This window comes from Trichoderma breve, chromosome 6 (genome assembly GCF_028502605.1).
Source record: "Trichoderma breve strain T069 chromosome 6, whole genome shotgun sequence".
Lineage (NCBI taxonomy): Eukaryota > Fungi > Ascomycota > Sordariomycetes > Hypocreales > Hypocreaceae > Trichoderma > Trichoderma breve.
The window spans coordinates 572,410-595,692 of record NC_079237.1 but is presented as its reverse complement, the minus strand read 5'-3'; the positions used below and the strand labels follow the sequence as shown (position 1 = coordinate 595,692).

The 23,283-nt window shown below is 50.0% G+C and overlaps 4 protein-coding genes across 4 annotated transcripts; 3 read left to right on the top strand and 1 right to left on the bottom strand.

Moving 5' to 3' along the window:
- Nucleotides 1–1,911: 1,911 nt before the first annotated feature.
- Nucleotides 1,912–4,707, top strand: T069G_09096 (peroxidase domain-containing protein; the record flags this gene model as incomplete). Its single annotated transcript, XM_056176306.1, has 7 exons — nucleotides 1,912–2,236; nucleotides 2,306–2,533; nucleotides 2,610–3,194; nucleotides 3,260–3,502; nucleotides 3,571–3,896; nucleotides 3,962–4,151; nucleotides 4,223–4,707. The coding sequence occupies 7 exons, from the start codon at nucleotides 1,912–1,914 to the stop codon at nucleotides 4,705–4,707; spliced, it is 2,382 nt and encodes a 793-aa protein (XP_056024784.1).
- A 3,298-nt stretch (nucleotides 4,708–8,005) lies between these two features.
- T069G_09095 (heterokaryon incompatibility protein (HET) domain-containing protein) lies at nucleotides 8,006–10,190 on the bottom strand (the record flags this gene model as incomplete). The annotated part of the gene is made up of 3 exons (XM_056176305.1): nucleotides 8,006–8,782; nucleotides 8,876–9,720; nucleotides 9,866–10,190. 3 exons carry the CDS (start codon nucleotides 10,188–10,190, stop codon nucleotides 8,006–8,008), a joined length of 1,947 nt encoding a protein of 648 aa, XP_056024783.1.
- A 1,642-nt stretch (nucleotides 10,191–11,832) lies between these two features.
- Nucleotides 11,833–16,622, top strand: T069G_09094 (ABC-2 type transporter domain-containing protein; the record flags this gene model as incomplete). Its single annotated transcript, XM_056176304.1, has 7 exons — nucleotides 11,833–12,609; nucleotides 12,687–12,958; nucleotides 13,014–13,680; nucleotides 13,750–14,815; nucleotides 14,878–15,157; nucleotides 15,233–15,782; nucleotides 15,849–16,622. 7 exons carry the CDS (start codon nucleotides 11,833–11,835, stop codon nucleotides 16,620–16,622), a joined length of 4,386 nt encoding a protein of 1,461 aa, XP_056024782.1.
- A 4,971-nt stretch (nucleotides 16,623–21,593) lies between these two features.
- Nucleotides 21,594–22,946, top strand: T069G_09093 (uncharacterized protein; the record flags this gene model as incomplete). The annotated part of the gene is made up of 3 exons (XM_056176303.1): nucleotides 21,594–21,809; nucleotides 21,883–22,391; nucleotides 22,484–22,946. 3 exons carry the CDS (start codon nucleotides 21,594–21,596, stop codon nucleotides 22,944–22,946), a joined length of 1,188 nt encoding a protein of 395 aa, XP_056024781.1.
- Between the last annotated feature and the right edge of the window lie 337 nt (nucleotides 22,947–23,283).

The following is a 23,283-nucleotide window of genomic DNA, read 5'->3' as shown; positions in this document are numbered from 1 at the left end:
AGCTGCCAGAGCTGCATATAGGATTCAGCCCCTATAGTGCTTCGTTGTCACCTCGGTGTTATATAGATGATTTCTGCGTAAAGTCTCCGTAAACTTTTCATCTTTACCTGCGTTGTTTTCGCTGTCACTTTGTGTGGTCTTGGCCTTACTCTTGGCTCTCTTTGTGTGCGGTACGACTACAGCAAGTATATCTGGGTCTTCTCTTTTTCTTTTCCCAATTGGATCCTTGTACATTTCCCCCTAACTCTTCAGTGCACCCGCAAATGTCGGAGATAAATCATGCTATTAGTCAATTAGCATCATCCGCAATTATCGTCCCCCAAGCCCCCAAAGGCCAATCAGTGGAGTCTATTTACATAACGGGTGCGGATCATGGCACAATGGCTCTGCGGAGGGTTCGGCATTCATTTTCATTGATGCACAGAGTTCCAGTTCTTGGCTCAGTGGTAACTCCCGTGAATGTACTAACAAACAAAAGGCATGATTTCGTCGGCTAGTCGGGCGAGCTAGCCGGCCGGCTTTCTTCACGATTCATGTTGCCCGGTTGCACGACTATGAGCTGATATTTAATTCCGACGCCCGCAAACATGATCAGATGGAATCAATCGAGTCAATTGATGTCAAAGTTGGAGTTTCTATCAAAGTACAAACACACAAGATATTCGACTCGGAACAGGCGAATGTAAGATGCATAACTCGGAGACGGTTTGCACAGATGACACCATAACGGATACCACGACAAAATTCCATTGTTCCTTTTCTATACCGCTAGTCAAGTTATACCTTCCAGCCCCCTTGTCCTCGGCACCTCACTGGGTCTTGATACTCGAATGGGAATCGTGCACGTTCCATTCTGGCGCAACTAGGATGTGATAGGCACTTGCTTTTCGGTTAAGCAACACCAAAAGCTAAAAATAGGCGTCTCAATGCCGGCTGAGAAGAGGCCCTCTCTAACCCAATGCCACGAAAATTTGCGGTGCTGCGTGATTGAATGTAATCCGCGGGCTCTTATTGGGCCTGCGGCAGCTTGGTTCACCCGCCGGCGCGGGCAAACTTTCCGCGTGCTGGCATATAAGAGCGATGACTGGCACCGTAACATCGAGCCAAACATGCAGGGCGAGGGGTTACCTGATCCTGGCTTGGGACAGAAACAGTTGACAGGGTAGGTCAGAAAAAAGAGGCGGCAAGGCAGCCAGCTTGGCCTCGCACAGCCAAAACGAGATGGGACAGGTGCGAGTATGTACGGAGCCGTGTAACTCTCTAGTCCGTAGACAAGATAGTCTTGGTGCAAGGTAAGGTAAGCAGAGCAGATAATCAGGGTAGCGGAGGAAAAGCCGAGCCCACTTGCCTGGTAGGGACACATCTCCGCCCTTAGTCTTTGTGAAAAGTCATCGTCCACGGCCGAAAAATCTGGCAGATTCCGGCACTTAGCGGAGGTGGCGGAGTGACGGAGAACCGCTTTCCGTAGAGCCACGGAAACGGCGTGTTAGTTTGTAGCTGTGACGGTGCCAAAGGTATGGTTTAGGAAGGAGAATTCGGGTGAGATCGAGGGGGGATCTCTGCACGAGTTTGTCAATCTTCTAGCACCACGCAGGGTGGCCTGGCGTGTAATCTTACAGCCCAGGGTCGTGGGTGATGGTGTCACATCGAGCTGCATGATGCCAGGCACGGACGCCTTAAGCCCGCATGAGTCCAATGGGCCAGCAATCATGCCCTTGTCATGCGTTTGTATGGATACCTCGGCGAGGACAACGGCGAAGGGCAGAGACGGACGAGGACATGGCAAGCAGAACAAAGTGGGCAAGCAAGGAGAAGAGAAAAAAAATATATATGGACATGATCGGCACGACTAAACACAACTCACTCACCAGACCAACAATCTTGGCTGCTCTGCTTCTCTCCATCTAGACAATGCCTCTCAAGAACATCTTGGCCATTGTCGGCGCTCTGCCGCTGGCCTCTGCCGCCGGCTGCCCTCACATCAACGGCAACAGCAACGTTCACGTTGCCCGCAGTGGCTTTCAACACCCCGAGTCCATCTTGGAGACGAGATTCAGCCCCGATGGACCTGACTTCGGAACTTGCCCCCGCAAGAGCACTGTTGCTGGTGGTGGCACTCGAAGCAGGCAGTGGTGGCCTTGCGAACTGAACTTGGCTGTTCTTCGCCAGTTCTCTGAGAAGTCCAACCCCTTTGGCTCAGACTTTGACTATGCTAGTGCCTTCTCCAAGATTGATGGTGAGTTTATTGCTCCTTTCAATGCTTAACTTTACTAGGTCGTTAGTGCTCATGCTGATATACGGACAGTCAACCAACTGAAGAAGGACATCACCGCCGTCCAGACCACCTCTCAGGACTGGTGGCCCGCCGACTTTGGCAACTATGGTCCCTTCTTCATCCGTCTTGCTTGGCACAACGCTGGTACCTACCGCGCCGTTGATGGACGTGGAGGTGCCGGTCAGGGCCAGCAGCGTTTTGCTCCCCTCAACAGCTGGCCTGACAATGCCAACCTTGACAAGGCTCGCCGCCTGCTTTGTAAGTTGATCCCCAACGCTAAAGCCAGAAACGGCACGCAATGATCGAATTGAGCAATAGTACTAACCAAGTATAGGGCCCATCAAGCAAAAGTATGGCGCTGCTCTCTCTTGGGCTGATCTGTTTGTCTTCGCCGGTAACACTGCCATGGAGAACATGGGCTTCCCCACGTATGGCTTCGGCTTTGGACGTGTGGATACCTGGCAGTCCGACGAGGGCATCTACTGGGGTGGCGAGCAGGAGATGTTCCCTGAGGCTCTCAACAACGTGGTCCGTTACAATGGAAGCACTGACTTCACTACTCGTGCGGATGAACTCGAGAGCCCGCTTGGAGCCGTCAGCATGGGTCTCATCTACGTTGACCCCCGCGGACCCAACGGTACCCCTGACACCAAGGCCTCTGCCCTTGATATCCGTGAGACCTTCGGCCGCATGGGTATGGATGATGAAGAGACCGTTGCTCTGATTGCTGGTGGTCACGCCTTCGGCAAGACCCACGGTGCCGTTGCTGGATCCAACATCGGCCCCGAGCCCAACGCCGCTGGCATTGAGCTCCAGGGTCTTGGCTGGAAGAACAGCTTTGGCACTGGTAACGCTGATGATGCCTACACCTCTGGTCTGGAAGTCATCTGGTCTCGTACTCCCACCAAGTGGGCCAACGGTGAGTTTTTTGCAGCATCCCTTCTGGTGATCGACAACTAGGACACACGCTAATGATTCTAACAGAGTTCCTCTTCTCCCTGCTCAACAACAACTTCACCCTGACCAAGTCCCCCGATGGTGCTCCTCAGTGGGAGGCTCTCGATGCCAACGCATCCTACCCCGACCCCTTCATCCCTGGCAAGTTCCGTCGTCCTACGATGCTTACCAGTGATCTTGGTCTCCGTGATGACCCCGTCTACAACAACATCTCCAAGACCTTCCTCAACGACTTTGACTACTTCACCGAGAAGTTCGGTCTTGCCTGGTGTAAGTGACTAATCTCCCTGGTGACATATCTGGGGAAATGACAGGAGGCCTAACTGAGTTCGATATAGACAAGCTTCTCCACCGTGATATGGGCCCCATCTCCCGCTACCTTGGCCCTGAGATCCCTAAGAAGGCTCCTCTCATCTGGCAGGATCCTCTTCCCGCTCCCGCTTACACCACTCTGGCCGCCTCTGATGTCTCATCCCTGAAGTCGCAGATTCTCGCTGCTCCCGGCCTCAACATCTCCAACCTTGTCACCACTGCTTGGGGATCTGCTTCCACCTTCCGTATTTCTGACAAGCGCGGTGGTGCCAACGGAGCTCGCATTGCTCTCCAGCCCCAGGCCTCTTTCGCCGCCAACAACCCCACTCGTCTGGCTGCTGTCATCAAGGCTGTAAGTGAAGATACTATTTCTGTCGATGATGAACAAGCAGTTTGCTAATACAATTATACCTACAGCTCAAGGGAGTCCAGACTAAGTTCCAGTCTAGCGGCAAGAAGGTTTCTCTGGCTGATCTCATCGTTCTCGGTGGTGCTGCTGCCATTGAGAAGGCCGCCAAGGCTGCCGGGGTCACTGTCACCGTGCCTTTCACCCCTGGTCGTGTTGATGCCACCCAAGATCAGACCGATGTCTCCACTTTCGCTTTCCGTAAGTCTATCCTCTTACGGTAATCATAACGTTGCCTGCATGATTGGATGCTGACCATTTTTGTGCTATAGTCCAACCCCAGGCTGATGGTTTCCGTAACTTCGGTCACGGCACTGCTTCATCCCTCACTGAGGAGCTTCTGGTTGACAAGGCCGCTCTCCTGACCCTGAGCCCTCCTGAGCTGACTGTCCTCATTGGTGGTTTCCGTGCCCTCTCTGCCAACTTCGACGGCTCCTCCACTGGTATCCTCACCTCTCGCCCCGGCACCCTCACCAACGACTTCTTCGTCAACCTCTTGGGCTCATACGCCACCTGGTCCGTTGTCAACGGCACCAACGAGGAGCTCTTCCAGAGCACCAACTCTGCCGGCAAGGTTCAGTGGACTGCTTCCCGTGCTGATCTCATCTTCGGCTCCCACCCCGAGCTCCGTGCCATCTCTGAGGTCTACGGCTCTTCCGATGGACAGAGCAAGTTCGTTACCGACTTCATTGCTGCTTGGTCCAAGGTCATGGATCTTGACCGTTATGATGTCAAGGGACACTCTGGCCCTTACTAAATAATGTTCTTAACGCTTTCTCAATAATGTATATATAAGACAGATAGGGCATAACTGCCACTCAGATACATGATTTAAATTCAAATTCTTCATCAATTACTTTTATGCTTCTTCCAACTAGTTGATTGTTGCTGTAATCCTCGGGCAGCATTTGCTACCACTTTTGTCCCATACAGGAAGCAGTCTCAGCTTCCCACCACTGCTCCATACGACATGTAACGTCCCCGGCACATGGTAAGCCTCACTCATTGCCGGCCTGAAAGACAAGACACGGCTCTTCACAGGTTAATTTGTCACTTGGTGGTATTTCTCCACTAGATCAACGCCCAGCGTTGTGGAATCACACACTGATTTTGCAGCCTAACGTTCTACGCACGTGCATTACACAGAAAAGGAGTAATTCTCCGTACTGATGCAACCCAATTGTCCTTTGTTTGTCTTCTCATTGGTCCATTATGACGACTTGTACGTAGTATAACCTACGGAGAGTTTTTCTCCTACATGAGACGGTGGGCCACACTATCTTGTATAGGCGATTTCCTGTCCCACGTTATGTAACCAACAAACATGGGGTAGCACCAAAACCCTCCGCTCGGCAACACTTTGCGATGGAACTTTTATTCTTCCATGGACTTGAAACTCCGCCTCGGGGTTTACACAGGCTCAAAATAGTGTCATGCGGTCATACAGTACCGTGGTGTATCCATCGGCGGTTATACTTACAGACCGCTTCACCATGGCGGCTCTATGTTTTTCCATTGGAAATTGGCACCAGAGGCGAATTCATGCCGCTTTCCGTGTTGTGTTGTATCAGAACAACTGTCTTGCATGCAATTTATCTCTTATATTAATTCAGCTGACGATGGGACTTTTTGTATCTGTTGTCTTACATGCTTTGTCCTCACCACCTATCTCCATTGTCCGAGACACCGACGACTACTGTTATGCTGTGGATCTGCCATAAGCCTCAAATTGCAGCTCGGTGTTGTTGCCTTTTATCGGAACAAGGTTGTTTCATCGGGCTATTTCGACCAATGGAGCTTTGGACATTGAAAAACCACCGCAGTCATTCGAGATTCACCTTATTGAAATATCAGACCAAATTATGTCTAGTCCTATACCATTTAGTAGGGCTAATAATAGATCTTCAAGCACGACAAGATGTAGTCCCACCAAGGTGTGATTCGGACCGTTCCCGAAAAACGTTAAACAAGGATGATCGTGGAGTAGAATCGATATTGAACCTTCTTACATCTCACCAAAATGTATGTGAGTACTCGCACATTGTGACCTAATTTACGCAGTTGCAAATCATCTTGCACTTCTACCTTGCAGCTTTGGGGGCGGTCGGCCAGATGATGCTCCGTGAGCTCCAAAAGAAGCCTATGGCGCATGCGACAGACAGGGACTAATTTCTGACAAGAACCACGGCCCTCCCCGTGATATTTCTAGCACATGGGGCCCTTCCCGAATATCTCTCCTAGGCGCTATACCGGCGGAATTAATAAACAACTAGCTCAACTAAGTAGGTATAACATTCCAAATAACGGTAGTTGCCTAAGCGTTTTGGTGACGGATAGTTGTATTTGCCCGCTATGCCTAGCATCACTATATTCTTGATTGTCATATTCCTTTATGAATAAAATTAATAAAACTTACATGAAAAGAATAATAATCAAAACTGTCGCAGTTGGTATACTCTGTTGGCTTATTAGTAAATAAGCCGTGTATGCATTAATGTTTCTTGCAAAAGAAATGTTGGCCAACTATCTTGCAACTCAGTGAATAGATAGCATAGGCCATGGGAAACCATGCAATAAACCTCATTTTACAATTGCTGAATATGTGGAGAAAAGCTAGGTACGGTCCGCAACCCCAGGGTCAACGCCCCAGGATCAATGCCCCAGGATATCAAGGCTATTGATTATCGTACAAGGGTCAAAATAAAGGAGTATGTATAACTGCACATGGTTATCGCGGAGTAATTTGAAGAAGTGTAATCCACTTGCGGGTAAACATAAGTGTAAGCAGTCTTATAGCAAATACGTGAAGATTTGCCGAGGATCTCCATGCATAATGTTTCGCCAATCGCAATGATTCCCATGCATAGCCGTTCCATACGTAGCCGTCCCATTTGTAGCCGTTCCATGCTTAGCCGTTCCATGTGTAGCCGTCGAGGTTGAAATCATCGATATGTTCAAAGGTTTGCATAAGACGACACAGAGGAGGTAGAGTGTGACTGTCTCAAAGAGTTATGAGTGTTATACAGAAGTATTGGGAATAAAATTTCAACTCTTGGAACCTAAAAGCTTCCCGATTCCTTCTTATGGCTCATAGGGTAGCAGTATGTAGGTACTTTTATAGTCACAACTTACTTCAGGGTATCTGTATCCATCTGCCAATCTTGTAATCCAGTAACCGATAGTGAAATCCGAGATTTTTCCTCTTTTGATGTCTTCGTATCACTAGAGTATTCGTCGCGTAACCTATTAGCTATGTTAACGATGACTTGTAACAGCCACAGATATTCTCACAGGTTGGCCAGCTTTCCACCGAGTTGTTAGCGAAAAGTCCCGTTTAAGCTTAACTGGAATAACTCTGTTGCAGCCTAACGGTTTGAACGCTATGTAGAACTGGGAGTTTCTAGCCTACTTAACCTGTAGTTTTATAATATAGATTCAATTGAGAGTGATTGCTACCATCTTACGGTATGGATCAGCAATATTACATACCGAGTACATCTCTTTCTATTCGTGGCTTATTGCGTCAAACATTGGCATTTTCGAGCTTGGTGCTCATATACAAGGGAGGACAATATCGGTCTTGAGGAGACTGTCTGGGCCTGAGGTTTGCCAATCTTCTGCCCTTACAATCTATTCATAGTCGTCACTTTCGTATCTAATTTTTTGGCCATCAGGGTATCGATGAAAGATTGAATTAGAGTTTTCCATGAGAAAGGTTTAATAATTATACAAGCAGGCTTTGTGTAGGAAGTCAAATGCGCGAATCTAGATATAATTTGTGAAAGTCATCTCAGTTGGCCGCTCTAGAAGTCTAAATTAATTGACTCAAGATTTACTAACCTGTTGAGACCGAATTGCCTCATGTAGCTAATACTCTGTGAGATACTGAACATTCTTCAGTCGAAAGTCTCGCAAGCGAAGTCTCTAGATGCAGTAGAATGGGCTCCATATCATCAAATTGAAGGTGAACTCTTTTCGCCAAGTCATTCATTACTGACCCCACTCCCACAGTTAACTAACGTGTGATGAAAGTATCTCACACAAGTGACAATACGCTATATAATCTTCACTAATGTTTCGTCACTTAATCGTCCTTTGAACACGTCGAACCAGTAATCTTTCGCTTCTGCGAGGACGGTGGGTGGCCTTGACAGTTGGACCAGCCCCAGCCGCTGCCATACCGCGCAGCATCTCGTTTCATCATATCCGGCTTCCTTCAGTATAAGAAGAACCAATGATCCCGAGTCAAGCCTAGTGGAAAGTACGAAACATTTCACAGTTGTACCAGGAGCAATGTAGGCATCTCCTGGTGTTGACGAGTCGTAGTCTGCCCACACATTGCCCACCTGACCTTGCATAATGTCGAGTTCGAATAAGTCAAATGGCTTCCTTTCGTTTGGCTTTACAGATGCTTTATACTGAATCGATGTTGGTATGAGATAGCCACGCAGTAGTAGATGGCCATTCTTAAGTTCACCAGTTGGATCCGACTGGTAAGTAGAGCATTTCACCTCTTCAACTTTACATAAAGCGCTCGTACCGGTTCCTATATCGAGGAATTCAACGTGACCTCGTACTGCTCCCCATGACCACGTCGGAGCTCGCCATGCCTTAGGACGTTGCTGCCATTCGATTTGCTTTGTGGAGTCACCGGTCGTGTTTTCTTTATGCCACGCAAGGTCGTCAATCAGAGATTTTGTCCACAAGCCAGCAACGTACTCGGATCCTAACGAAGATTGGAACCTTTTAGCAATACCAGATATCGCTGGGAAAACATCAGTTTCGAAAGTAAGATGAAGTCTCGTATAGTCTTCCACTATCATATGCCAGGCCTTGACTTGTTGGGTTCCGTATAGTTTCTGCCAATAACTTTGGTTGAAAACAGCTTTCGGGTTTAGCATTCGGAGTGCAGCCATTGTATGTACCATATCAACAGGGTCAACGGTGGCCGAGGGAGCATAATGTCCCGTGCACTGGCAGGCAGATTCCTGTAGACATTCCCACGAGAGCTCTTGTGGTCCAAAATGAAGTATTCTAGAAGACAAAAGACGCTCCTGGAATATCCATCCACGGTTGAATGTTGGAAGAGGAGACGGCTTAGCGAATTTTTGATCCATATACCCAGGCATATGAGTCAATGACTTGCGAAAGCATACAGCGGATCCTTGACCTAGAGATGGGACAGGAATGATGCTGGGTTTCAGCTGTTCGTCGACCTCACCAAATAAGCTATCTCCAGAACCAGAAGACTTGGATGCGGAGATTACTAGATATGCGTTTTGGTAGACTGATGCCATCTTAGCGGCCTCCTTTCTCCAGTCTTCTTTATCATCTTGGATAATGCAAAGGCTATCAATCCACAACAGAGAGATGCCTAATCTCCGCACGTATTTTATCGTATCTTGAAACAAGGGAGGTAGTGTACTCCGGGGGATTCCTTGTTCGTGTGAAGCAAGATTGGCTGTCGTGGTACTCGAAGGTTTTGACGCGCCCCAGCAGTGGCTTAAACAAGCATATTTGGGTATCGCGACATCATCAGTGTCAAATGCTTTCAGTCGGACGTAATCGTTGTTCGTAGAGCCAATATAGAGAATTCGTTGTGGCCGTGCCCCCTTTGAATCAGAGTTCTTCTGGCGGCATTCGTGGCTGTTGTCACAGTGTCTGAGCTTCTCTAACACCCATTCGAGGCTAGCTTCAGAGTCTGTCCTGTTGGGGAGGTTTAAATCTCCGACTGGAATAGTTGGAAATAAGCATTCAAATTCAGGGGTTTCTGGCGGAATAAAGTGTGTTAGCACTGATATATAGCACACCGTGCAATTTACCCAAGAGCATCCCCAGAACCTTAGATCTACTCTATGTGCAGCCCCTAACCCCTATATAATTGCATTGGCCCTTCACAGGGAATGAAATCTCACTAGATTGTGGTGGAGCAAATACGGATATTTCCAGCTCGCGTTTGAAGAGGGTTAAGTTGAGACTCTGGCCCGAAACCCCCATGCCCATGTCCATGCGGAACCACTCGCCAGAGTCTTGAGACCGAGTATCCGGGGATACATCATCGCCAATGACACTCTTGATGCCAGCACTTAAGACTGAGCAAGAAAGACAGCCAGATTCAGCACCTTTAAGCAGACTGTCAAGGCTCGAAAGAGCCGCAGTCGGTCTGCCGCGACTTGGTGGATGATGGCACGACGGGCATGGCCGGGATTCGGGTGCGGACTTGGGACTAGAGAGCGACATTTTCTGCTTTACATTCGATAAACAGTGTGTCGTCGCAACTTGTGTTGTACGAATTCCCACCACAGAGCTGCGGATATCGTCATTGTGCAGGATCGGGGTCTCGGGCGATTCAACTTAGGAGGGGTCAAGATCCCGGACCCGATGCTTCGCCGCAATTCAGCCCCCGCCTGGTAGGGCTAAACCGGCGAGTCCGCTAGCATTAGGGGCGCCACACGGATCTGGTTCGTTTTTGCTGAGATGCAATACAAATGCCGGTTGAATCAAGAGAAGTTGTCATGTGCGTTGTGAAGAGTTGTGAACTTGTAGATGGTTGTAAATGTCAGTGTAGTCGTACTGAACTGCTCATAGGCTCATGTAAAGACTGTTGTATTTGATTGCGGTGCGAGCATGCGAATGGCCTCTAAACCCCACCAGTTCGTGGCTTTGCAGCTACTTCTCACAATGAAATACGGAGTACTGGCTTGGTGTTCGCTCGTGCCATACCGAGACGCCATTTTCGCCACAATGGTACTGAGGCACAGCAGACGAGTAGTACCGCGGCCCAGAGATCCGAGGCGCCTTCGGTACTTGGACAATCTAGACTACTCCATTGTTCGGCCTGGATGCCGACCGCTGAGACCGTTTGCATGTGCAATGCCAAGCACGAGCTGGGATCTGGATCAGTTCATTCCAAGATGGCCCGCGCGGCAAAGGGCACTCGTCAAGGCACTCGTACAAACACAATTACAGAGTTGGAATGGGGACCGGCGGCTAACATGGGTCCACACGCCGGATGCATCGACAACGCGATGAGGCCCAAACTCAATCTCAAGGGACCAATCCAAGGGTCTGGGCTGGGAGCTGAACATCAAACAGAGTCAGCGCCGTTCATCACCATCGGAAAGCCACACGGGCTGCATCTCTGGAAATCGCCTAGCTGAGATTCTCTTTCTCTCCAGTGTACGAAGAGAAAAGTTGAGAGCTCTCAGCTGAGACTTGCCGTAGTTTAACTGATTGCCCGAGAATCATGTGAAGCCCGCCGTCAATGCACGCGTCTGTCATCGGTAGACACTAGCCAAGCATTGGCTTTGAGACTCCGCCATCCTGTAAAATCCACAATGACGATGGTCGTAGATTTTTTCCGCATCTACGGCGCACAGAACTCCGTACGCTCTGCTCAGCTTTTCCAAGCAGCGGATGGGGCAAACGGACTGCCATGTCACCCCTGCTCCGGTCCCACGGAGGCCATGACGGAATAAACACTGGTGAACCTCCGTCTTGCCCGGGAATTCGGCGGGCTTGCCATGGCGGGCTCTGTAAAATCCGCCAACCCGACAATCAATGACAATCTGATGTCAATCGTTTAATCTATGTGCATTACCATTGGCATTGGGTTTTCCATCTGTTTCCAGATGCGCACGGTATGAAACCACCGCGCTGAGACAGTCAAGCTCTCGACTCCATACAAGGTTTTAGCTAGCTGCCGGCCCTAGGCATGGCCTGCGACTCCGCGAACCCGGGTCCGGACTACGCCAAGATGGCACCGGTTTAAGGTATAGATGGTATGTCATCGACCGACTACTTATACAAACTCTCGTCTCGTTACTTTTGGCGTTTTCTTTTGGTACCTTTTGGTCCATGGTAAGTCATTCTTCAAGTGACAATGGCTCATCACGAAGATGGAAAGGAAGTTGTCGACGAGGGCTTGGACATCTCAACGCACCGCCCGTTTTCTACCGTCATGGAAGATGATGAGAGGAGTAAATCACCAATAGAGAGAGACCCACGCGAAACACACTCGAGAGATTCCGACAATGACGCCAGCACTTTCCCCTCGGCTCTGAGTCGCACCAATACATACGACGAAGAATCAATGGAGCAAGAGGACAAGACCGAGCTCAAACGAATTGCAACTGCGCTTTCTCGCCGGCAATCCCAAGTTGCAGCGCCTGCTCGCCGTCAATCAACGGGTCTTGGCACTGTTGACGAGTATGATGCCACTCTTGATCCTGACCGTCGCGAATTCGATCTTTCGAAATGGTTGCTTCGATTCATCCGCGAACTCAACGAAAAGGGTCTCGCAGACCGGCAAATAGGTGTCTCGTTTCGAAACCTTGACGTTTTCGGTTCTGGTAGTGCAATTCAGCTTCAAAATACTGTAGGCTCTGTTCTCACCGCACCACTGAGGCTTGGAGAGTTCTTTAGCTTTGGCAAAAAGGAGCCAAAGCATATTCTTCACAACTTCAATGGACTCGTTAAGAGTGGAGAGCTCTTAGTTGTACTGGGACGCCCAGGTTCTGGCTGTAGCACGCTCCTGAAATCGATTTGTGGCGAGTTACATGGTCTGAACATTGGAGAGAAGTCGGCCATCAGCTACAACGGCATCCCGCAAAAGCAGATGAAGAAGGAATTCAGAGGTGAAGCAATTTACAATCAAGAGGTATGTCCCGCATCCAGCATCAAAGCGGGTTTCCTGCATGAAAACTCCTTATAACTAAATACTAATTTAAACCCCAGGTCGACAGACACTTTCCTCACCTTACTGTTGGGCAGACCCTTGAATTCGCCGCCTCAGTTCGAACGCCATCCCACCGAGCCCATAACATGCCTCGCGCTGAATACTGTCGCTATATCGCCAAAGTAGTCATGGCGGCATTTGGCCTCTCGCACACCTACAATACCAAAGTTGGCGATGACTTCATTCGCGGCGTATCTGGAGGTGAAAGAAAGCGCGTCAGTATTGCAGAGATGGTTCTGGCTGGATCACCATTTTCGGCTTGGGATAACAGGTTTGTCCAAAATCACTCGTCTATTCAGCGATTGGTTATTTAACTGGATTCGCAGCACTCGAGGTCTCGACTCAGCAACAGCGTTCAAATTCGTCAAAGCACTTCGAAATGCTGCTGATCTGGGCAATCTTGCGAATGCCGTTGCCATCTACCAGGCCAGTCAAGCCATCTACGATCTTTTCGACAAAGCGACCGTATTATACGACGGCCGTCAGATCTACTTTGGACCAGCGAGCAAAGCAAAGGCCTATTTCGAGAGACAGGGCTGGTACTGCCCCCCACGCCAAACCACCGGCGATTTCTTGACTTCTGTTACCAACCCGGTGGAGCGTCAAGCTCGTCAGGGAATGGAGATGAAAGTACCCCGAACTCCAGAAGACTTTGAGCGGCTTTGGCTAGAATCGCCTGAGTTCCGCGCTCTGCAGAAAGATCTCGATCGGTACGAAGAGCAATTTGGCGGCGAGCGCCAAGGCGAGAGTCTTGCGCATTTCCGCCAACAGAAGAACTTGAGGCAGGCTAAGAGAATGCGACCCAAGTCGCCGTACATCATCAGCATCCCAATGCAAGTCAAGTTCAATACCAAACGAGCCTATCAGCGCATATGGAATGATATCTACGCAACAATGGCATCCACCGTGGTCCAAATCGTCATGGCTCTCATCATCGGCTCCATATTCTTCGACACCCCTAATAATACAGACGGATTCTACGCCAAAGGTTCAGTTTTGTTCGTAGCCATCCTGCTCAATGCATTGACCGCGATATCGGAAATCAATAGTTTGTATGCACAGCGACCAATTGTTGAAAAACATGCTTCGTATGCATTCTATCATCCGGCCACCGAAGCAGCTGCGGGTATCGCTGCCGATATCCCCATCAAGTTCATCACTGCCTCGGTCTTCAACATTATCCTCTATTTCATGTCTGGCTTGAGGAGAACGCCATCGCAGTTCTTCATCTATTATCTTATTGGTTATGTCTCCATATTCGTCATGAGTGCCATTTTCAGAACGATGGCTGCAATCACCAGGACAGTTTCGCAGGCCATGTCGCTTGCTGGAATTTTAGTCCTCGCGCTTGTCATTTATACGGGATTTACCATTACGGTACCAACAATGCATCCTTGGTTCAGCTGGATTAGATGGATCAACCCCATTTACTACGCCTTTGAAATTCTGGTCGCAAACGAATTCCATGGTCAGGATTTCCCTTGCGGTAGTAGTTTTGTGCCACCGTATAACCCGACTGTCGGCGATTCTTTCATCTGCCCCGTTGCAGGCGCTGTTGCGGGTAGCACGACCGTCAGTGGCGACGCCTTCATTGCGACCAACTATGAGTATTATTATTCTCACGTGTGGCGTAACTTTGGTATTTTGATGGGCTTTCTCTTCTTCTTCATGGCCGTGTATTTTATTGCTACGGAACTGAACTCGTCAACCTCAAGCACTGCCGAAGCTCTTGTTTTCCGGAGAGGCCACGTCCCTGCCCACATTATGAAGGGCGAAAGCGGTCCTGCTAGAACCGATGATGGGGTTGATGAGAAAGGTCTCCATGTTGTCAATACTAACGCCAATATTAACGGACTGGAGCCTCAGACGGATCTTTTCACATGGAGAAATGTTGTTTACGACATCAAGATTAAGAGCGAAGACCGCAGACTTCTGGATCATGTCTCGGGTTGGGTTAAGCCAGGCACATTGACTGCACTCATGGGTGTTAGTGGCGCAGGAAAGACGACTCTCCTCGATGTGCTCGCTCAGCGAACTACCATGGGCGTTATTACCGGCGATATGCTTGTCAATGGCAGGCCGCGAGATCTTAGCTTCCAAAGGAAAACGGGCTATGTCCAACAACAGGGTAAGTCTACAAGAGAAGAAAACCACTTTTATTTGTGAGTCGAGTACTAAACGAAAGATTAGATCTGCATCTGGAAACTGCTACTGTCCGCGAGAGTTTGCGGTTCAGTGCCATGCTGCGCCAGCCCAAATCTGTCCCCAAGGCCGAGAAATACGCATTCGTTGAAGAAGTCATCAAGATGCTCAACATGGAGGAGTTCGCCAATGCCGTTGTCGGTGTTCCGGGCGAAGGTCTCAACGTGGAACAGCGAAAGCTCCTTACTATTGGAGTAGAACTCGCAGCTAAGCCGAAGCTACTGCTCTTTCTCGACGAACCTACCAGTGGTCTCGACTCTCAGAGTTCGTGGGCCATTTGCTCGTTCCTTCGCAAGCTTGCCGATTCTGGTCAAGCGATTCTCTGTACCGTCCATCAACCCAGTGCGATCCTATTCCAGACTTTTGATCGCTTGCTTTTCTTAGCCAAGGGCGGGAAGACGGTGTATTTTGGTAATATTGGTGACAACTCCCATACGCTTTTGAACTACTTTGAGGAACACGGAGCTCGCAAATGCGGCGATGAAGAGAACCCAGCCGAGTACATGCTCGAAATTGTAAACAACGGAGTTAATGACAAGGGTGAAGATTGGCCCTCGGTGTGGAAGTCTAGCTCTGAGTTCGAGGCAGTCCAAACAGAACTTGATCGCCTCCACGAAGAGAAGCTAGCTGAGGGCTCGAATGTAGAAGATGCGTCTTCCCAATCGGAGTTTGCCACGCCTTTCGCAACTCAGCTTTGGGAAGTCACCTACCGAATCTTTCAACAGTATTGGCGTTTACCCAGCTACATCTTCGCCAAGTTTTTGCTCGGTATTGCTGCAGGCCTGTTCATTGGGTTTTCGTTTTTCAACGCCAATTCGTCGTTGGCGGGAATGCAGAATGTGATTTTCTCTGTCTTCATGGTTACCACCATATTTTCCACCATTGTGCAGCAGGTAAGATGGCTCTTGTCTAGTATGCGAGTTCAAGTTCAAGTGTAAGCTAACGTGATATACCTTCAGATTCAACCCCTTTTTGTCACCCAGAGATCGTTGTACGAGGTCCGAGAGCGCCCAAGCAAAGCTTACTCGTGGAAGGCTTTCATTCTTGCAAACGTATTCGTCGAGATACCGTATCAGATCATCATGGGCATCCTAGTCTTCGCCTGCTTCTACTACCCCGTTGTCGGCATCCAGAGTTCCATCCGGCAGATTCTAGTCCTCTTGTTCATCATGCAGCTCTTCATCTTCGCAAGCTCGTTCGCTCACATGATTATTGTGGCTATGCCGGATGCGCAGACGGCTTCCGCCATTGTAACCTTCCTGGTCTTGATGAGCACGCTCTTCAACGGAGTGTTGCAGGTGCCTAGTGCGCTCCCGGGGTTCTGGCTATTTATGTGGCGTGTCTCAGTCTTTACCTACTGGGTTGCGGGTATCGTTGCAACGGAGCTGCACGGACGACAAATTATTTGTTCCCAGAGCGAGTTGTCCATCTTCAACCCGCCCTCCGGCCAGACTTGCGGCGAGTACCTGGCACCGTTCCTCCAGCAGGCACCAGGACAACTGCAGAATCCTTCGTCCACAACTCAGTGTGCATACTGCCAGCTTAGCAATGCGGACCAATATCTTGCCGGGTCAGAGATCTTCTGGAGCGACAGATGGCGCAACTACGGCATTGTTTGGGCGTATATTGTCTTCAACATCTTCACGGCCATTACCCTGTACTATCTCTTCCGGGTCAAGAAATGGAACAACCTTCACTTCCGACTTCCTTGGAAAAAGGCCTCCAAGCAGTAAATGCGAAAGGAGCACCAGAATGGGCTCGAATATCCGTGTTCTAAATTCCTATTGGTTATTTCCTTGTTTATCGTTGTGTGTTTAGTAGCCGAAGCTGGGCATCTTTGAATTTTCTTTCGTACAGACGCTGCATCTCGGTTACACGGTAGTACTAATCCGGGGAGCGTCGGTTCCATTTTCTCTCAAGTAGATTTTTCATAGTGTTTTAGAATAATTCGAGTCGTTAGTGCTCCGCATTTGTCGTATCTACCACGATGCTCGTATCGGCTCTGCAGCTCCCGCCAAGCAGCTATTGATGAACTACTCGTTTTCAATCTAGCGTAACAGCATGTGAAATTAAGAATAGTTAGGCCTCCTTATGCGGAATAGGTACTCCGTAATGCAACCTTCCACGGAGCTGCTAATGTGAAGAGAAGAGATTCCCCGAGAGATGTTGAGAAGTATGAAGAGATAGGTTGCTACCCTCCTCGGCATCGTGGGATCCGGATGGACGTCTATCATTCAGGATTTAGAGGTGGGTGGGATGTCTGGATTATTATCGTAAAAGCTGGGGTTTCAGAATAAGCTTCGTCACAAACAGAGATGCAAATTAAATGCCAAAGCAAATGCCGGAGAGCGAGGGCCGCGGCATGGCAGCTCCCGGCGGATTTCGCATGGCAGGGTGCTACCTAGTATGTGGTTGATATCTGCAGAAGGACGTGCATGGGAGACCCTTCTACAGAGTAAGCGTTTAGCAATCAAATTGGACAAATAATATGTGCACCCAACATGCGTCGGACTTTTACTACGAGCTGCATGCATGTCCAAAAAGGGGGTTCACGCACAGCCTGCAGCTGTTCCTGCGGCTAAATGCTTAGCAAGCGGCGAAAGGAGCATAACAATAATTTGTCGCAGATACTTGGTGAGGCAAGCCACGCGGAAACTCGTTGCACCAGGGAAACTTTTGGCTTAGCATATTGATGCAGTTTCCTTGGCATACCTGTTATGGGTGTTGGCCTGCAAGTTTGCTTCCTTGTAAAGTTACTGGATATGGTAAACGCCAGCCACCTTGCCGCCAACAGTCGCTTCTGTCGGAGATTTGACCCCAGCACCGAGAAGCGACGTTGGAAGAATATACCGTGATCGGGATGGATTATCCGAAGGATTGGAGGACATGTTTGAGCATCGGAGAGCGTCTCCGAGGTGGTGGAGATGAAAGCGGCTGATGGTTAGTTGGTCAGAAATATTGTACTAGTAAATGGATAGTGCAGTTCTACGGAATTGATGCCGGTAGGCACAGCTTGGGGGCGGCTGATGAACTTGGCACGCAATCGATAAACATTGAATATTGAACAGTCTGTTTTGGTGTTTTGGATACCGTATCAGCGTGTGGCTCTGCTGGCGTGAAGTTACCCCTTCTTGACTTAGGAGAAGTGCTAAGAAGACGCCGGATGGTCAGTTAGTGCCTGGCTACGCAGTTCAATATCCTTTTTGCACAAGGGCGTGGGCTAGCTTGTCAGACGGAGAGAGGCGGATGGCGATGCCAGACACGACGTTCGATTTTCGGCTAATTTGGCATTCCAAGGCACCTAGTGTTTGGCTGACTGTAACATCGCCACAGTGTTATTCAGAAGGGCATCATACTGTGAAATTCATGCAAGTGGTAAGGGGAAGATAGAGAGATGATGCTCGTCTCTTCAATCATGGATCAGGTTTTGGGGCCTTTATCAGCTGTCGAGATGAATGTGTGGAGAGAATGGGTTTCATACGATATGCAGGACTGTTATTTCTCCACGAACTTGCACGTGGTGCTTGTAAGAGCGTATAAGTCAAGGGCCCCGGCCAACTGTTTATTTGGCAGCACAACAGACAGGGGTCAGCGAATGCTGCTGTGGCATGAATCTGATCCGAGCGCCAAAACGCCGGCCCTGGGATTTTGGAACGAAGGATCTGGTTCAGTTGATGGTTCAGTTGCTGATTCATACGAGCGTGTCCACAGTGGCATCAAGCTCTTATCACCAGCTCCAGTTCTGGGCCTTCGCTTCGGTTGCCGGGGCTGGACGTTGCAATGCAATGAAACGTGGCTGCAGGAAGCTTGGAGGGAATATGAGATGGATGGTGGATGGTGATACTGTACGGAGTACGGAGTATGGGGAGAGAGGCATCGAAATCTTGGTGCTTTGGGCGATGCTGCACCAAAGCTGGATGATGCTGGCTGAGACGGGGATGTACGTACTCCAGTACAACGCCCAGGTACCGCCGAAAGAAGCATCTAAGCCGAATCTGGCTAGGGCCACCTGAGTGCTTTGCATCGGCCTAAAAGTGTCAGCGACGGAATCGTTCCTGCCAATCTACAGAGTGCCATCGGTCGGTTGCGCTTTCCGCCAGTGTTCTGTTTCGACGGATGACTAAGTCGCTCTGGTAGCGACGGTGCTTCTATGGCTCAGTACAAGCGAGAGATGAGATTCGCAAACTTGTCCAACTTTTCCCAAGCGTCGCCGCCACGCCAAATGCAAAATGGCCCCAAAACCCACTGCCAAGTGCAAAGTGGACGCGCGAGTCGCAAGAGGCGCTACTAGGCAGGATCGGGACTACTCTAGGCATCCTGATTTTCGCGTTTACGGGCTGATCATGCCGATGGACGGTCCGTCTGTCAGTGGCCCGGCCCTGCACAAATTGAGTGCAAAACTGACTCGTGTTCAGCTAGGTAGTTGGAGGATTCGATGGCCATCGGCAGGGAAATGGGATACCGAGAGGCCTGACGAGTGTTTATGTGCTCGTATTGCGCTGAACGCAAGCTACGGGCGTACTCACGACTCGACGGTTGGTTCGTGCGTGCTTGGCCTTGGCCTTGGCCCTGGACCTGCAGTTCTTGGAAACGGCACTTGAGCGATGGGGTTGCATTTGCAGTAGCACTGCTACTCTGCCATTCCAGCCGGAGAATAGTCCAGGGGCAGGCTGTCACCCACCATCTGGAGATTCTGATGCCACCTACAGTTCATGGCTGTGCCATCGGCAAACAACGCTGGCTGTCGATACAGTACAGTAAGCGGCCTCAGGGGATCGAATCAATAGTGCTTCTGTCAACGATTCAGCTTTGCCAGGGGGTTGAGGTCGCCACATGTGAAGCTGTCATCATTTTCCAATAACCAGGGCCTGCTCCATGCATGCCTCTCTGCCTTGGAATAATAGCGCTTGAAGCTTCTGCACTTCCCCTGGTCGGATCATAGACGCGGCCGTGGATTTTGCTAGGTGCGAAAGGGGAGGCAATCAAGCAGCTCGCAGTACCTGTGGCAAGTACTCGTTCAGGTGCAAAGGGCGAGGTGTGGCGTGCGCTGGGCTGGGCCTTTCTGAAGTCCGATGGGTCCCAGGCTAACGGCTGCATGAACGGTAGTTTTCTCTCTCATCAGTGGTTTTGTGACCTATCGCTGCGTAACAAGGGTGGCCCTTTATCGTGCAGGTGGCATGATGAAATTTGACAGCGTCCAGGCCGGCCAAGGGCATCAAGCATTCTGCCGCATTGATCAAGCATGAATTGAGGCATCAGATTCAAGCGAGAAGCGAGTGATGCAAGCGCAGAACACGAGACGACGTGTCACGAAAAAAAGGCTCAAGCTAATCGAGCCGCCGTTGGTGATGCTCAGGGCCCACGAAGCAAAAGTGACGGCGCTATCGACGGCTCGACAACCCGCGTCAAGTTCTAAACCGGCCTCCTTTCCGCGTCAATCAGCCATCCACAATGCCATATTGGGCTACGTGCTTGTCAAGCAAAAACATGCAGTCCCTGGCAGCCCCTCATCAATCATCAATCCTTGCTTGACGTGACGGGGACAAGATGGCCTGGAACGTTTGCCGGCAACCTCGTGCTTCAGACGAACGTACGAGTACAGTGCAGTATGCTTCGTATTGGTACTGATATTATCCCACCGGGCACACGCGGCTGTTTCGGGACCTTCCGCGCTGCATGCCTCGCGTCCAAATATTAATTGACCGCGAGGCGAGCTATGGATAGGCACTGTTCTTGTTACTGTCGAGGGCTCGCTTAGGTTGGCCCTCAAGGTCAAAGTTCTTCGACATGACAAACCGATTCTCCGCATTAAAAAACTTGAGAAATCTTCAACGGAGTTGCCCACAAAAGTGGTCGATACGGGCCTGCTGAAGCGTCCGAAGCAACGCCTGTGATTAAGTGGCGCCGCTGGCTGGCTTTGATTCGTTTTGAGATTTGAGAGGGGCCCTCGTTAGCCTATCGGCTCTCTTCGTGGCGTGTCCCAGCCAGCCGGGTTTGGTAATTCTGGTACCCCCTTGTGCGTGTTGGACACACTGTCTGCAACAACTCCCCACTGCTGGCGGTTTTACAGAACTAAGGTTGAGATGTGCCGGAACGAGTAAAGGCACACACCACAGTGCTTGGCCAGACCGAGTGAGCAAATGGGAGATTTCATTGTGGTGGGCACCAGAGTTTCCCCCCATCCCTCCCAGCACTTGTTCTCATGTGCGAGGAGCAAGCTGAGCTCGTCCGCCGGGTTTGGGCCGATGTGAGCGATGTCTATGGCCGTCCCATGTCGCAGCCACACCACCCCCATCAGGTTTTCTGGAACCAAGCCCTTCCTTGGCCGAGCTTCTTTTCCCAGCATGATCCCGGCTCTAGCGGCGGCGCAGATGCTTTGACGCAGAGAATTTTGTGGGCAGCAAGGACGGACGGAGCCTCCCGGCACAAGCCATAGATTGAGTGCTCACATACTCGTACAGTACTTGTACATGTAAGGCCCTCGCCACCCGCTCGATCGATCTCTTAAATGTCAACAGTTTCTTTTCTTTTTCGGCAGTGCCGCTCCGTTGTGGATGACTGTTTATATGTAGGAGCTGTGCCTGTTGTATCACGCACAAGCCATACGGGAGGCCCGGGCGACGTTTCCTACGTCCAACAGCACAGCCCCCGTCCTCACTATCGACCAACAGCAGAAGTAGTCGTCTCTGTTCATCTTTAGGACGATGGTCGACCCCCGTATTCAGCAGGCAATCGCCAACGGCACGGTTCCGGATGGTATTACTGCTGAATACCTGAGCGAATCTCGCGATGGGCCGTCGATTATCGGCATCGTTTTCGTCACAGCGCTGACCTTTGTGGTCGTTTGCACGCGATTGATATCACGATCATGCATCGTGCGGCGCGTCGGCATTGATGATGCACTGGCTACCTTGTCATTAGTACGCCACCAACACGACTTCTTCTCATTCGCATTACTCCCCTTGCTGACTTGCTTCATTTGTGCCCTGCTAGGCTCTGTTGATATGCTTTGTTGGATTAAGCATTGAACTGATCAACTTGGGGTCTGGGAGACACTTTGCCTTCATCGAATACATCATGGACGTCCCCACGGTCCTCCGGACGCAGGTGTTAGATTTCGTCGCGCATATCATCTACACGACAGCCCTACTCCTATGTCGTGTATCGGGTCTCGCGTTCTACCAGAGAGTCTGTGGACAGCACAACAACTTCCAGCTCGCAATCAAGATTGTGTTTGGCATTCTGGTTGCCGGGTTTCTACCTCAGATCTTCTTGCTCATCTTCCATTGTAAACCGGTCACGGGCTACTGGCCGTACGGTTGGGAGCCCGTTGCTCCCCGGTATACTTGCCTGCAGTGGGGTGTGGTTTATAGTGTCAACTCTTCTGTCTCGCTTCTCTGCGACCTGCTCTTGTTTGGCATTCCAATTGCCATGTTGCGAACGTTGGAGATGTCTCGGAAGCGAAAGATCCAGTTGGCCGGAATTCTACTGCCCGGTGTTGCGTAAGTGTCACCCATTCTATCGGCGAGTCGTCGAACCAAGGCTGCCAGCTTTGGTGGTTGTGTAGCGTTTACTGACTGGTTGGTTTACACAGGGTCATTGCCATTTCGATTACTCGACTTGTCCTCGTCATCCTCGGCCAGTGGGAGAGTGACGAGTCTTGGTCATACGATCCCATGCTTGGTGTGGAAGCATCCGAGATTGGAGCCACGCTGATTGCTCTGTCTGTGCCAGGAGCCAAGCCGCTTTTTGACAAGGTATTCTTCAAGAAGGACGATAGCCAGACAAGCGGTGCATCGCATTATGGCCGCAAGACCAACACTTTTCGGTCTCGAGGGACTGCTCTTAGCTCGCTGAGGCACCAGTCAGGCAGCCAGCACAGCATACTGGGAAGCCAGGAGGATGGAAACGAGGGCGGCAAATACGGCCCCGAGGCCGTGGCAACCACCGGCAGCAGGCGTGCCAACGATCAAGACGGCATCTACGTACAGATGGACTTTGAACTGAAAGAAGCTCGGCTCAATACGAATACGACTGCGAGCCTGGATAGCCGGTGAAAGAAGAAAAAGAAATAATAAAAATTGGGCGGAATTAGCGATTTCTGATTTACACTGTTCCTTTCTCTCATCTGCCCTTTGTTCGCGCTGTACATCTATTTCTTTTTTTCCGAGTTACGATTTGCGATTCTTCTTGTTCCGATTTTTTTTTGTGTCACGGCTCATATACTTCTAATGATTCATATATCAATTGCCCTGCAATCATGAATGAGAGTGCGAAAAAAAAAAGCACTGATTATGATGAGCTTGTTCGGCTCGGTGTGGGTTGGAGCCTCTGCCTGTTGTTAGCTCTGTTTTTTTTTTTTTTTTTTTTTTTTGCGCAAACCAAGCCAGCCAG